At 42.4% G+C, this 13,941-nt stretch overlaps 1 protein-coding gene across 5 annotated transcripts in view; it reads left to right on the plus strand.

Annotated features, from left to right (window-relative positions):
• The window catches only part of PIGF (phosphatidylinositol glycan anchor biosynthesis class F), a 43,954-nt gene that overhangs the window by 22,651 nt on the left and 7,362 nt on the right, over nucleotides 1-13,941 (plus strand). For all 5 annotated transcript variants that reach the window (XM_064158370.1, XM_064158371.1, XM_064158367.1 and 2 more), the window contains exon 5: nucleotides 5,454-5,562. In XM_064158370.1, the coding sequence (XP_064014440.1) occupies nucleotides 5,454-5,562 (109 nt within the window). The remainder of the gene's footprint in view (nucleotides 1-5,453; nucleotides 5,563-13,941) is intronic.

The raw sequence follows: 13,941 nt of genomic DNA on the forward strand, positions 1-13,941 counted from the left end.
ACATCTCTCTTGAATTGAGGAGCCCAGAACTGGACATGTCTTTCATTTAAAATACACCACACAGAAATAATGTAGCATTTTTTTTTAATGGATTGTAACAAGCTGCTCTTAGAATCTTGTTTTATTTTTCATTTGAGCACATGAATGAGTTGGAACATCTTACATTTAGATGTTGGCTGAGTGTAGACATATATTAAAAGGTTGAGACTAATGTAACCATGTGGAATGAGGCAGGACTGGTTGGATGGAGGAAAAGGATGATTAAGTGAGATCAGTGCAGTTGCTTGCCTTGAAAGAAGAGTTTAGCAGATCAAACTACAATGGCACAGCAAGCTGGAAAGTCTGACTATGCATATAGCTTAGTATGAAAAAGGAATGTTTGGGTGTTTTTTAATAACTGAATGCAATTTAGACTTAAGTGACCACTGTTCCTTGTTTTTTCTTACACTTTGCCTGTGGAGTACATATAAGTTCAGAATGTGCTTAGAATCATAGAATGCTTTAGGTTGGAAGGGACCTTTAAAACACCATATAATCCTACCTCCCTGCACTGATCTGGTTGCTCAGAGCCCCATCCAACCTGATCTTGAACATTTCCATGGATGGGATGTCTACTCTCTCTCTGGGCAACCAGTGTCTTAGTGTTTCAGCACCCTCATTGTGAAGTAATTCTTCCTTGTATCTAGTCTAAATCTACCCTCCATTAGTTTAAAACAATCGACCCTTGCCCCGTTGCAACAGGACTCCATAAAAAGATTGTTGTCATCTTTATTATAGGCCCCCTTTAAGTACTGAAAGACCACAGTAAGGTACCCCCACAACCTTCTTTTCTCTAGGCTGAATTAACCTCAGCTCTGTCATCATATCCTTGTAGGAAAGGTGCTCCAATTGTTTTAACACTTTTGTGGTCCTCTTGTGGACTTGGTCCAACAGGTTAATGTCCCTCTTGTGCTGAGGACTCCAGAGCTAAATGCAGTACTCTAGCTAGAGTCTCATAAGAGTGGAGAAGGGGAGAATCACCTCTCTCAACCTGCTGTCCATACTTCTTTTGATGCAGTCCAGGGTGTGATTGCCTTTCTGGGGCAATCTGTTTGAGCTATTGTCTTTGTAGAATGACAGAAAAAGACATCTGGGAAAGAAACTTTATCTTGATGTATCAAGTGTAAGTAAGTAACAGATAATCAATTACCTAGCTATTGCTCTGCATTTAGTATGTACAGTTCTGGAGCCCCCCAGCACGAGAAGGGCATTGAACTGTTGGAGCAAGTCCAGAGGAGAGCCACAGAGGTGCTTAGAGGGCTGGAGCAGCTCCAATGTGAGGACAGGCTACAAGAGTTGGGACTCTTCAGCCTGGAGAAGAGAAAGCTTCAAGGAGACCTCATAGTGGCCTTGCAGTATCTGAAGGGGGGCCTACAGGAAGGCTGGGGAGGGCCTCTTTACAAGGTCCTGTAATGACAGGATGAGGAGTAATGGGTTTAAACTGGCAGAGTGGAGATTTAAACTAGATGTTAGAAGAAGTTCTCTACAGTGAGGGTGGTGATACACTGGCACAGGTTGCCCAGGGAGGTTGTGGCTACTCTCTCCCTGGAGGTGTTCAAGGCCAGGTTGGATGAGACCTTGAGTGACCTGTTCTAGTGGGAGGTGTCCCTGCCTGTGGTGGGGGGTTTGGAACTAGATGATCTTTGAGGTTCCTTCCAATCTAAACCACTCTATGATATTATAGCTCTGGATATGTTTCAGACAATCCAGTATGAAAAGTTACATTCCAGTTATTGTGTGTAATCTCTTGCATCATAATAGCTATGATGAAACTGAGTCTGATAAATATATAGCTCTGGATATGTTTCAGACAATCCAGTATGAAAAGTTACATTCCAGTTATTGTGTGTAATCTCTTGCATCATAATAGCTATGATGAAACTGAGTCTGATAAATATTCTAGGAATAATCTTGCAAGGTGCTTATTTCTCTTGTGCTTAGCTTTCTCTCTTTCTGCCTGCAGCACTTTGAAGTGCTGTCACTGCCAGTAAAATAACTTCTAATAAGGTTATTACAAGATCAATCTGTAAGGGCCCATGCCTCTAGGAGATGGATTATATATGCTGTGGGTTTGGTGTTTGCATTAAAAGTTAGGATTTTGTTTTGGTCAGGATGGAGGGGAGGTGTTGTCTGGCTGTTTGTTTGGGGGTTTTTTATGTATTAAGTAATTGCATGAAAGACAGTTTTAGCTCAGGCAGAAAATTGTGTGTGCTCCCTGTTTTCAAAGGGAGAATATGTCTGCATTGGAAATGTCATTTTGATGGATCAAATAGATTCTTGATCTCACCCACACATTTACAGTCTATGTATACACAGATTGTGTGAGAAAAGTAAGCTTACATATTCTATACCATAAAAACGTCGATTCAAAATGGGCTGTGGATAGGATTCTTTTCATTAATTCTATGTTTGAGAAGGGGTGGGCCCATGCCAGCTGCCTCTGGAGTCTATATCTGACATCTAGTACCATTACCAATGTCATGACATTGATCACATGCTATCATGTTCTGCTGTAAACAGACAGGGAAATAAAAGCTATGGAAAGGGTTATTAATACTAATGGAAGCAGGTCACTATTTTAAATGGCTTTTCAGTAATTGTTGGCTGAAACAGCATCCTGTGTATAAGCCTCCAGGAAATCAGCTTTCACTTGCTCATTTTTTATTTCTCCTTTTTGAGACCTTTTATTTTAAATCACTAGTTTGAGTAATTGTTGAAATGTGTAGTATAATAGCAATTCTAAGATGTCACCTGGATAGAAAATAGATTTTATTTGGAGCTTATCAAGAGATAGTATAAAACATTCACTTTAGGGCTTCTTCCAGTTCACGTTTTATCTGTTTTATCACTTGCTTGTGAACTGCATGCTCACAGGCTTGGAAATGTCTTTTGTAAAGGTGCTGCTTAGTATTGCAGTCCTGCCACAGCCCAAGGTTCCAGATTTGTCTATCCAGGAGTCATCCTACTGAATTCTTAGATGTTAACTAACATCTTAATTCAAACATTATTTAAAACAGCGATTCATGTGTTGTGTTATTTAAGGGGATAAATAACTTCAGGCTTTGGAAGGACTTCATGCCACTAGTGATCATTTAAATACTGCTAGTTTTGCTTGCAGGACAATCTTACCTGTATTTTGTACACAGTTAAAAAATAAGGAAAGCTGTAAAAGTCAAAGTTTATAAATTTTGCTGCAGTTGTTAGCCTCACACAAATGAGGTGTCTGTGCAATGGCTTAATGGGTTAAAGAATACTTGCAAAAATCCCAACAGATGATACTCTGCAGCCAAAGCATTGTTCCTTCAGGACAACGTGGGAGGACAAGACAGGTTGTATTTGAGTGTCCATACATCAAAGAGGTCAAATCAGCAGCTCAAATGGCTGCCAAACTACCAATGGCTGCTCTTCACTTGGGCACTGTGCCTTGCTACTTCTGTTGTTTCGCTTTTAGACTCTGTCTGGTATCTCCACATGGAGCAGCAGTATGTGCACAAGTTTACCAGATCAGATGTCTTATGAGGTGTACCTCAGTCAGCTCGTGGTATATTCTGCTCGCTCTTTCCCTGCTTTAAAGCTCTAATGAATGTTTTCTTTCCAATGCTGCCTAACAGCTCTGCTCAATTACTCAAGAATTTTCTATGTACAGACTTCCTAAACATAGTTCTAGTTACATAAGGGCTTTTTCCTTTAAAAAAAAAATCTCAGGCTGGTAGGGTTGTGAATTGCGGTGTTGTAAGTTAAAATGGATGGAGGTTATTGTAGAACAAACAGTTCTGCTCAAAATGTCAACATTGCTCAATAAATATTACAGTCTGTATGATCTTTATTTTGTAAAGAAGAAACATGTGTGTTTTAAATGTGTGAGCTGTTTGGTCAATGACAAATGTAGCCACAGTATGTACTCCAGGTCAGAAAGTTTAGACTCTTCATAACAAGGTTCCACATCACACAAACCAAAGAGTACATGTGGAGTTTACTGTCCATCTTTCTACCATAAAGTGCATCATTTTTCTTCTGAGTAAAGCTAAATTTTTGTTTATAGCCTGAGATGTAGCAAACAAGATTCAGATCTTTTACCTTACTGATTTCTAACAGTGATTTCAGCCTGGTTCTCCTCTCAGAACTGTGCCCTACTATGTTCTGAACTTCTGTTCTTGTTAATTGGTAGCCAGTACTCAAATGTTTATGGCTTGAGAAAGCAGTCACTTGGTAGATAAGTGATTGACAGTAAGTGCTCATCTACTGAACAGAAACCTAACTTTTGAAGTCAGTAGTGGTTATAAACTGAGAACTGCAATCATCAACATCTATGCTATATGTGCCATGATTGGCAATGTAAGAGTTCTTCACCATGCAGTAGAGTTATTTTGCAGGCAGTGTATTTGAACTTGGATGCAAAGTTGTTGAAGGGCTGTAACATGCAGGTTACATTTATTTGCGGTGTTTCATTCAGCTGATGAAAATGTGCTTTGGAATATAAACATAGTTGACTCGTATTTTGCGTTTCAGAGTGTCTTAGCAAATACTAACAGACTGTCTACACCATATATTATTTTGTGACTGTCCTTGAGCTTTTCTGTACAATCCCAGTGCCACCTTTCCACATCTGCTTCTCCCTGCCATGCACATGGTATCATTGTGATATTTTCATTTGCTCAAAGCACTGTTGCAAGCTCAACAGGAGAATTTCCAAGTAAAATAAATTAGCTTTTGTAGTAAACATCTCGAGGAAAATCTTCTGAATATGTAGTATAGGATCACAGAAGCACTTTGGTTGGAAAAGACCTTTAAGATCATTGAGTTGAACCATTTTCTCCACAAAGTCTGGTGCTAAACCATATACCTTAGTGACGATGTGTATCTTTTAAACACCTCCAAGAATGGTGATTCAGCCACCTCCATTGAGAGCCTATTCCAGTGTTTGATAACCCGTTCAGTGTAGAGGTTTCTTCCAATACCCAGTCTAATATTCAGATCAGGATGCTCTTGATCATTTTGGTCATCTGGGCACACTGCTGCCTCATTCAGCCAGCTATTAATCTGCACTGCCAGGTCTTTCTCTGCTGGGCAGCTTTCCAGCCACTCTTCCCCCATCCTATAGTATTGCATGGGATTCTTGTGGTTCAAGTGCAGAACCTGGTATTTGACATTGTTGAGACTTATATAGGTGGCCTCATCCCATCTATCCAAACTGTCTAGGTCCCTCAAAAAAGGAAAGGCTATGATTGTAGTTAAAAAAGTGCACCTTAAATTTTACACGTAATTTGTATCTTTTAGGAGAAACAGCTACTGGCATTTATGAAATGCATGGATTTTTATATCTCTTCATAGTCTCTAAAATCTTGAGAGAAATAACATGTCTGACATAGTAACTTCTGCTGCTGTTAAAATCTTGTATCATGCTGTTTTTACAGAGCTACATCCATCTGGGAAAGCAATCTACAGATTACTACTATGTGCAGTATACTTGGAGCTTGGTTTGGAGCATTTCCTATTCCTCTTGACTGGGATCGGCCTTGGCAGGTTATTATGTAATCATAAATATAAATACATTTGTTTTCTGGATGTGCACACTACTTAAAATGGCTTTGCAGTTGTGCAGATGTGTTGTCCATACTCATAACATCTTCCTAGAGGCTTATGCTAGCTATTTAAAAAGAAATTTGAAGCACTTAGGGGACTGCATCCATCATCAGTAAGTTTGCAGATGACACTAAGCTAGGAGCAGGTGTTGATCTGTTGGAGGGTAGGAGAGCCCTGCAGAGGGACCTAGACAAGCTGGATGGGTGGGCAGAGGCCAATGGGAAGAGATTTAACAAGGCCAAGTACAGGGTTCTATACTTTGGCCACAACAACCCCAAGCAGTACTGCAGGATGGGGAGAGAGTGGCTGGAGAGCAGCCAGGCAGAGAGGGACCTGGGAGTGCCAGTTGATAGTAGGCTTGAGCGTGAGCCAGCAGTGTGCCCAGGTGGGCAGGAGAGCCAATGGCATCCTGGCCTGGCTCAGGAACAGTGTGGCCAGTAGGACAAGGGAGGTTATTCTTTCCTTGTACTCAACATTGATCAGGCCACACCTTGAGTACTGTGTCCAGTTCTGGGCCCCTCAATTCAAGAGAGATGGTGAGGTACTGGAACATGTCCAGAGAAGGGCAATGAAGCTGGTGAGGGGCCTGGAACACAAACCCTATGAGGAGAGGCTGAGGGAGCTGGGGGTGTGCAGCCTGGAGAAGAGGAGGCTCAGGGGGACCTCATTGCTGTCTACAACTACTTGAAGGGAGGTCGTAGCCAGGTGGGGGTTGGTCTCTTCTGCCAGGCAACCAGCAACAGAACAAGGGGACACAGTGTCAAGTTGTGCTGGGGGAAGTCTAGGCTGGATGTTAGGAGGAAGTTGTTGGCAGAGAGAGTGATTGGCACTGGAATGGACTGCCCAGGGAGGTGGTGGAGTCACCATTCCTGGAGGTGTTGAAGCAAAGCCTGGATGAGGCATTTAGTGCCATGGTCTAGATGACTAGATAGGGCTGGGTGCTAGGTTGGACTGGATGATCTTGGAGGTCTCTTCCAACCTGGTTGGTTCTATGATTTGTGTTTAAAGTGTAAATATGTAAAATCCCAATTTTTTACCTCCTTTTTTTAAATAGACTCTTTCTTGTAGATTTATGAGTGTTTGTTGCATGAAAATATTGTTGTTAAATAGAGCTGTATTTTGATAAGAAGCTAGACAAGCAGAGAAATGAGGAGTGATGAAGATGGCTCCAAGCTCGAAATGATTCCATTAAACATAATCAAAGTCTGCAAGTGCTATAAAATCATAGCACTTTTTCCTAAAAATTCTCAGTGGATATTTTCTTTCCCTGGGTTGGCAAACTCATGCACTCTCAGCTAATTAGAACCAGGCCTGTTCTTAAGCAGGTGATTTGAAAGGTTTCTTTCAGAAAGAGGCAACACATTTTTCTCTCTGACGCTGTGGCTTGAGGATGCAATGGAAATTTGTCTTCCTCGAGTAACTTACAGCCTGCTTCTGTGCCACCAGCCTTTCCTTACAACAGTGTCATGACATATTAAAATTTCCATTTAAAAAAGATTATAGGTCTAGGTTAATACTCTTTAAAAACCAGGGTTTCTTCCCTAAAAATACCTGGGTTTACTCTTGCAAGGCTTTTCACAATCCATCTGGTATAGGTATGTGTTGGCATTAGTTAAATGTTGATGGGCATGAAGGTAAGCCAAAAATCAAGAGATTCATTGAAATGCAATCTCCTGCCTTATTACAAAGTCTTAGTTACTTTCCTGTTTCAGTGAGAGGCAAGCACTTTTTTCTTGCTCAGTAAGACTTTTATTGGCATCTTACATCTGGCAGGTTTTGTTTTATTCCTGATAATCTCAAACCTTGCTAATTTTCTGTGTGTAAAAAATTAAGCTTTTATGCACTAGTAAGAAAGATTTCCTTATTAAGTCAGTAGGCTCTGATTAACAGAGCAAACTCACAAATAGATTAAGACAGATGCATCACGTACAGTTAACTTTTTACTTCAGTTGTCCATTCCCCTGTCTTCCCATAGGAAATAGGAGACACAAGCTTGGCAATGGCAGCTTTTTTAGTTCATAAACTCTTCCATGTCAATAGAAGTCAAACACAACCGACAGAAGTTAAGCTCTATAAGCTATACTGAAGACATCTAAAATGGTATTATCTGACTCCTCAGCACAGCAAAGCATCTGCAGAAACCTCAGATACTATATACTCTGCAGAGAATTCAGGCAGCAGCAAAAACTGTTACGTCTGCATTTTCTTTTCAGCATCTCCACCCTCATTTCTGGCATACACTTTCATACTGGGTGTGTGTATCACTATATCATACTCTGACTTGCTGATACTAAAGTTGGCATGGGAGGGTTTCTGGCTACAAATACCTGCATCCAAGCAACTCTTCCATACCTAGATACAGAGCATTTGCTGCAGTGTTCTTTCCCTTAAGTTCCCCATGCTTATCCCTATTCCCACTGCTCCACCTTTTACCTTGTAGGATTTATAATAGTGAGGTCTGAGGGAAGAAACCTTCCATTCCATTTTGAGTCTGAACTGCTTGATCGTTAATCATCTTGCAAGCAATTCTAGAGCAACCACAGAGAAGCTTGCTTATCAGTCCTACAGGCTGCCTCTTCAGTGGTCTTTGAATTCAAACAGCAGTTTTAAATGCTAATTTCTTAAAGATCTGCTGTGTAAAGGGAAATGAAAGAAGTTCTTGTTAAAATGAAATGCAGTTTTTAAAGTCAAATCTTGGCAAAGCGACACTGTGAAGCACCAGAATGGTAACAGATCTTCAAGGCAGAAATGAATCTCTTTAAGGTAGCTTGTTAGATATCCTATTAACAACTCCATGTTTTCAGTCATTTGCTGATAATTTCATTTTTATGTGAAAGTGATCTGTTAAGTACTGGTCACCAAGGCACAGAAGAAGGCAGTGGAGGAAGAAAAGTTCAAGTCAGCCATTTTCAGTAGTTGCCCAGGAAATACTGTTTGCCATTTCATTCAAGCTTTTTTATATATGAGGCTCTCTGGAAACACTGAACTTCATGATGCAGCAGTTGACACATCTTTTGTCTTTCTCTCTCCACTGAGTAGTGTGGATTTACCTACACAGGTACTGAGTTGCATGCAGCAGCTCTGTGTTGCTACCTCAGAATTTTCAGAGCCAAGTGATGTTTCTGTTGCTCTTCAGAAGTTCATTGGGCATTAGCAAGAAGCCCCATTTTTACTGCTACCTGATGGCATGTGGCTAGGGAAAGTCATATATTCTTTCACTGTAGTAATGAAAGAGGACAGATGCTTTCTGTGTTGTGTTCAGCCTAAGGCAGGGGAAAGAAGAATGCCCCTCATAAAGCATTCTGCTGTTGTTGGAGGTCTGCTTAGTTTGGGAGGAAAATCATTAGTGCAGATTGTCTGTCTCCTGAGTGGCTGATCTACCCACTGATGTATTGAATGAAAATACCTGTGCCTATTGCAGTTGCAGGAAGAGAATCATTATTTTAAAACAAACAGAGCCTCAAAACCCATCAAATGAAACCCAACTCCCAAACCTTCCCAAAAACATGGACTGTCAGTGTTTTGTGTAGGACTCATCCCAGCTGGTGTGCTTACAGGAACACCTACAAAGTACCGAGCAAGGTCTGAAAAACAATGTGTAGTTCTTAATGTGGGCTTAAAAGTAATCTGAGCCTAGATAAAACCAAATTGCTCCTAAGCAACTACATGAATAAACTATTAAGTTGTTATGCTTTTGATATCAGCTGTTTCTCATGTTAGCCCAAAAGCTGAGAGCTTCAGGAATACAATTTTGGATTTACCCTTCTCAGATCCAAAATGGGACTCAAACAGAATAGCTTAGTCTTTGGACTCAAGACCAGCTTTGGTCATTTCTCTGCCTTTGGAAAGAGATGCTAAAGACTATTCACATTTAATAAGCATAATTCAGACTTCTCAGTATTTAAGGAGATTTTTAACACCAGGCTCTGAGCAACCTGATCCAGTGGCAGAGGACTTAGAACTAGATGACTCTTGAGGTCCCTTCCAGCCCTGACAATGCTATGACTGCACATCAGAGTGACCACCAAACCTATTCCTATGTAACCGGGGGGCCACCAGGCCCCCCGGCCTTTGATCCCCTCCACCATTCACCCAGTGTGCACCATGAGCACTCACCAGTGATGCCAGGAGGAGGATCCCTCTGCCCAGTTGGGCAAGCTTGGGGCTTCTGCCTTTCCTGGGGCTGATTATAAAGGGGAGTGGGCAGGGAGGGTGAAGTGGACACACCTGGGATGGGAGGAGACTCCAACAGAGCCCAGGTGCTCTGGGTTTGGAGGGGGAAAAGGTGCAAAGTGGGGCAAGTAGGTGGGAAAAGGGACAGACTGGTGTCCCACTGTGATCTGGTGTAGGTGATCCTGCTCTGGCAGGGGGGCTGGACTAGATGATCTTTCAAGGCCCCTTCCAGCCCCTACCATTCTGTGTGATTCTGTGTGGTTTGAGTGATTGTTTACCATTTAGTATTTTAGTCTTTTTGTTGTAAACAATTTTATATATATATTGTATCTGTAGTTGAAAATGGTTCTGCTCTAGAACAGAAAATGTGGTTTAAATCTTACCATTTTATTCTTTCCCAAATAGTATCATCTCAAAGAGCAGTATTAAGGCATTTAAGCTTGCTTGTTCCAAAAAAGTGTTGTGGAAACATTTTAGTTTCAGATAATTCATTATTTAAGGAGTATTGTAGACAAGGCAAAATTGATACTACAGGAGAACTGGATGAGTCAGCAGTGGTTAAGAAATATGACGCAATAAAGCAAATCAATGGATTGGTGCTGCCTTTGTGCAGTGTGTAGCCTTGAAATGTCAGAAGCTGACAAAAACATCTGACAGGTACAGAAATGCACTAAGAGTTTGGAATGGGAAAGGCTGTTGCTGTTGATTTAGTTCTGTTAGAAAATTCCTGTAACTTGAGGTTCACACAAAAAGTTAAGCACTGTGTCTTGAATTGGTATCTTTATCCACTGGATCAGGATTTAGCACTTTGTCTACAGTTTAAAGTGTAGATATTAGGTAAGTTGAAAATGTAGATACTGGATATTTTCAGAGTGTCTGCAACCAAATTCTGCATTTGTTGTAGTCCAGTTAAGAGTATGTAAAGTCACTTCTGTGAAGTCTGTTTTGTTCACAGAAATAGCTTCAGATGAAAATGGCCTCTACTCACTCACCTGAGACATAAAAGAGATTGAAGAAAGTACTGAGTGTGCTGGAATTCCAGCACTGACTAAATCTGCCTGCCAGTGGTGTAAAACACCTGTTGCCTGAGTTGCTGCACTGATACATGTGCCTGTTTTCATGTCACTTTGTTAATGCTCTGTGGCCTTAGAAGAAAAAGCAATTTACAGCAAGGTTAGAATTATTTTGGTTGGAGAAGACCTTTAAGATCATCAAGTCCAACTGTTTTCTAACTGCCAAGTCTGGTACTAAACCATGTCCTTAGCAACATGTTTGTGCATCTTTTGAACACCTTCGGGGATGGCAATTCAGCCACTCCTGGGGAACCTGTTCCAGTGTTTGAGAACCTTTTTGGTGAAGAAGTTTCTTTTATCCAGTCTTGCTCAGGTTGACTGTAGTACCATTACCTGATCAGAAAATTAGAAAATGACTTTAGGTCATTTCTGCTTGCCCTATCCCTTGTTACTTGGTTAAACAGACCAATCTCTCATCTCTCTACAGTCTCCTTTCAGGTAGTTGTAAAGTGGGATAAAGTCTCCCCTCAGCTTTGTTTTCTCCAGACTGAAAAAACTCAGTTCCCTCAACTGCTCCTCATAAGACTTGCTTTGCAGACCTTTCATCAGCTTTGTTGCCCTTTTCTGGGCTTGCTCCAGCACCTGGATTTCTTTATTGTAGTGAGGGCCTCAAAACAGAATTCAGTACTCAAGGTGCAGCCTTCACACTGCTGAATACAGAAGCACAATCACTTCCACAGTCCTGCTTGTCACAGTATTCCCTGATACGGGTCAGGATGCTGTTGGTCTTCTTGGCCACCTGAGTACACTGCTGGCTCATTATTAATCAATACTCCTAGGTCTTTGACTACTGGGCAGCTTTCCAGCTGCTCTGCTTAAGCCTCTAAATGTAGCATTGCATGGGGTCATTGTGACCCAAGTGCAGGACCTGGCACTTGGCCTTGCTGAATCTCATATAACTGACCTCAGCCTGTCCAGATCCTTCTGCAGAGCCCTTCCTGCCCTTAAGCAGGTCAGTTCTGGGCACCCTAGTTCAAGAGGGACAGGAATCTGCTTGAGAGAGTCAAATGGAGGGCTGTGAGGATGATTAGGGGGCTAGAGCACCAGCCCTGTAAGGAGAGGCTGAGAGACATGGGCCTTTTTAGTCTGGAGAGGAGAAAACTAAGAAGGGATCTAATAAATGTATATAAATATCTGAGGATTGGGTGTCAAGAAAGAAGAGACAGCCTCTTCTCACTTGTGCCCTGTGATAGGACAAGGGGCAATGGATGTAAAGGCAGCACGGGAAATTCCACTTAGAATCATAGAATCAGTCAGGGTTGGAAGGGACCACAAGGATCATCTAGTTCCATCCTCCCCGTCATGGACAGGGACACCCTATCCTAGATCACGCTGGCCAGAGCCTCATCCAGCCTGGCCTTAAACACTGCCAGGGATGGGACCTCAACCACCTCCCTGGACAACCCATTCCAGAGTATCACCACCACTCTCATGGTGAAGAACTTCATCCTCACATCCAGTCCAAACCTACCCGCCTCCACCTTTGCTCCATTCCCCCTAGTCCTCTCACTACTGAGATCCTAAAAAATCCCTTCCCAGCTTTTTTGTAGGCCCCCTGCAGATACTGAAAGACCACATTAAGGTCACCTGGGAGCCTCCTCTTCTTCAGACTGAACAGCCCCAACTTCCTCAGTCTCTCCTCATAGGAGATGTGCTTCAGCCTTCTTATCATCCACATGGCCCTTCTCTGAACATGATCCAGCATCTCCACGTCACTTTTGTAGTAGGGGCTCCAGAACTGGATGCAGTACTCCAGGTGGGATCTCAGCAGAGCAGAGTAGAGGGGGAGAATCACCTCCCTCGACCTACTGCCCACACTTCTGATGCAGTGCAGGAATAACTTCTTTACTGTAAGGTTCACAGAGCACAACAGGCTCCCCAGAGAGTTTGTGAGGTCTCCTCCTCTGGAAAATTTCAAGACACATATGGATGTGTTCCTGTGTGACCTGTGCTACCTTATATGGTCCTGCTCTGGCAGGGGGGTTGGACCTGAAGATCTCCAGAGGTCTCTTCCAACTCCTCACGTCCTGCGAAGAACACTCCTTCACAACTTAAGATGTAAATATATCTCAGGTTTCCTTCACCAGAATTAGGTTTTACTTCAAAGTACTGCAGACTTAGGTGGAGTTTACCTTGTTAGGAAGGTCTTTGTGCTAAGGGCTAAAAGCAAGGTGCCACTTCGTTACGAATTGTTCATTAACCAAAGAGAACATCAGCTCTTTGCACGTACCTTTTGTGACATGCATCAAAGCCAAGATAACTAACAGACATCTCAGAAAATCTGCACTTCATTTTCCACATTTAGGCTTGGAAACTATGGCATACAGGGGATCTTCAGATGAGTGGACCTGTGTCCATTTAGAAATAATAACGTGTCATGCTGAGGGTTGTTTTAGCATACAACAACTTCTATGCTAGGTATTACTTCACAGGAACAGAATACTGTTTTGGAAAGACAACTTCATTAATGACCTGAATAATACTTCAGAATGGAAATTAAAAATGCATGAAGCAGTTCTATGAGAAGTATAAAATGTATTCCTGAAGGTCAGTTGTTATCCTGACAATCCTTTCATTCTTCTGTTGTTAGCAAAGTAACATTTTAATGTTAATTGCCACAACAAGCTCCTGGCCAAGCTGGCAGCTCGTGGCTTGGACAGATTCACTCTGATATGGGTCAAGAACTGGCTGGATGGCTGAGCCCAGAGAGTGGTGGTGAATGGTGCCACATCCAGTTGGCAGCTGTCACTAGAGCTGTGCCCCAAGGATCAGTGCTGGGCCCAGTCCTGTTCAATATCTTTACTGATGATCTGGACGAGGGGATTGGGTCCAGCATCAGTCAGTTTGCAGATGACACCAAGCTGGGAGCAGGTGTGGAGCTGTTGAAGGGTAGGAGAGCCCTGCAGAGGGACCCTGACAGGCTGGATGGGTGGGCAGAGGCCAATGGGATGAGATTTAACAAGGCCAAGGGCAGGGTTCTGCACTTTGGCCACAACAACCCCAGGCAGCGCTACAGGCTGGGGACAGAGTGGCTGGAGAGCAGCCAGGCAGAGAGGGACCTGGGGGTACTGGT

Source organism: Pogoniulus pusillus, chromosome 18 (genome assembly GCF_015220805.1).
Source record: "Pogoniulus pusillus isolate bPogPus1 chromosome 18, bPogPus1.pri, whole genome shotgun sequence".
Taxonomy (NCBI): Eukaryota; Metazoa; Chordata; class Aves; order Piciformes; family Lybiidae; genus Pogoniulus; species Pogoniulus pusillus.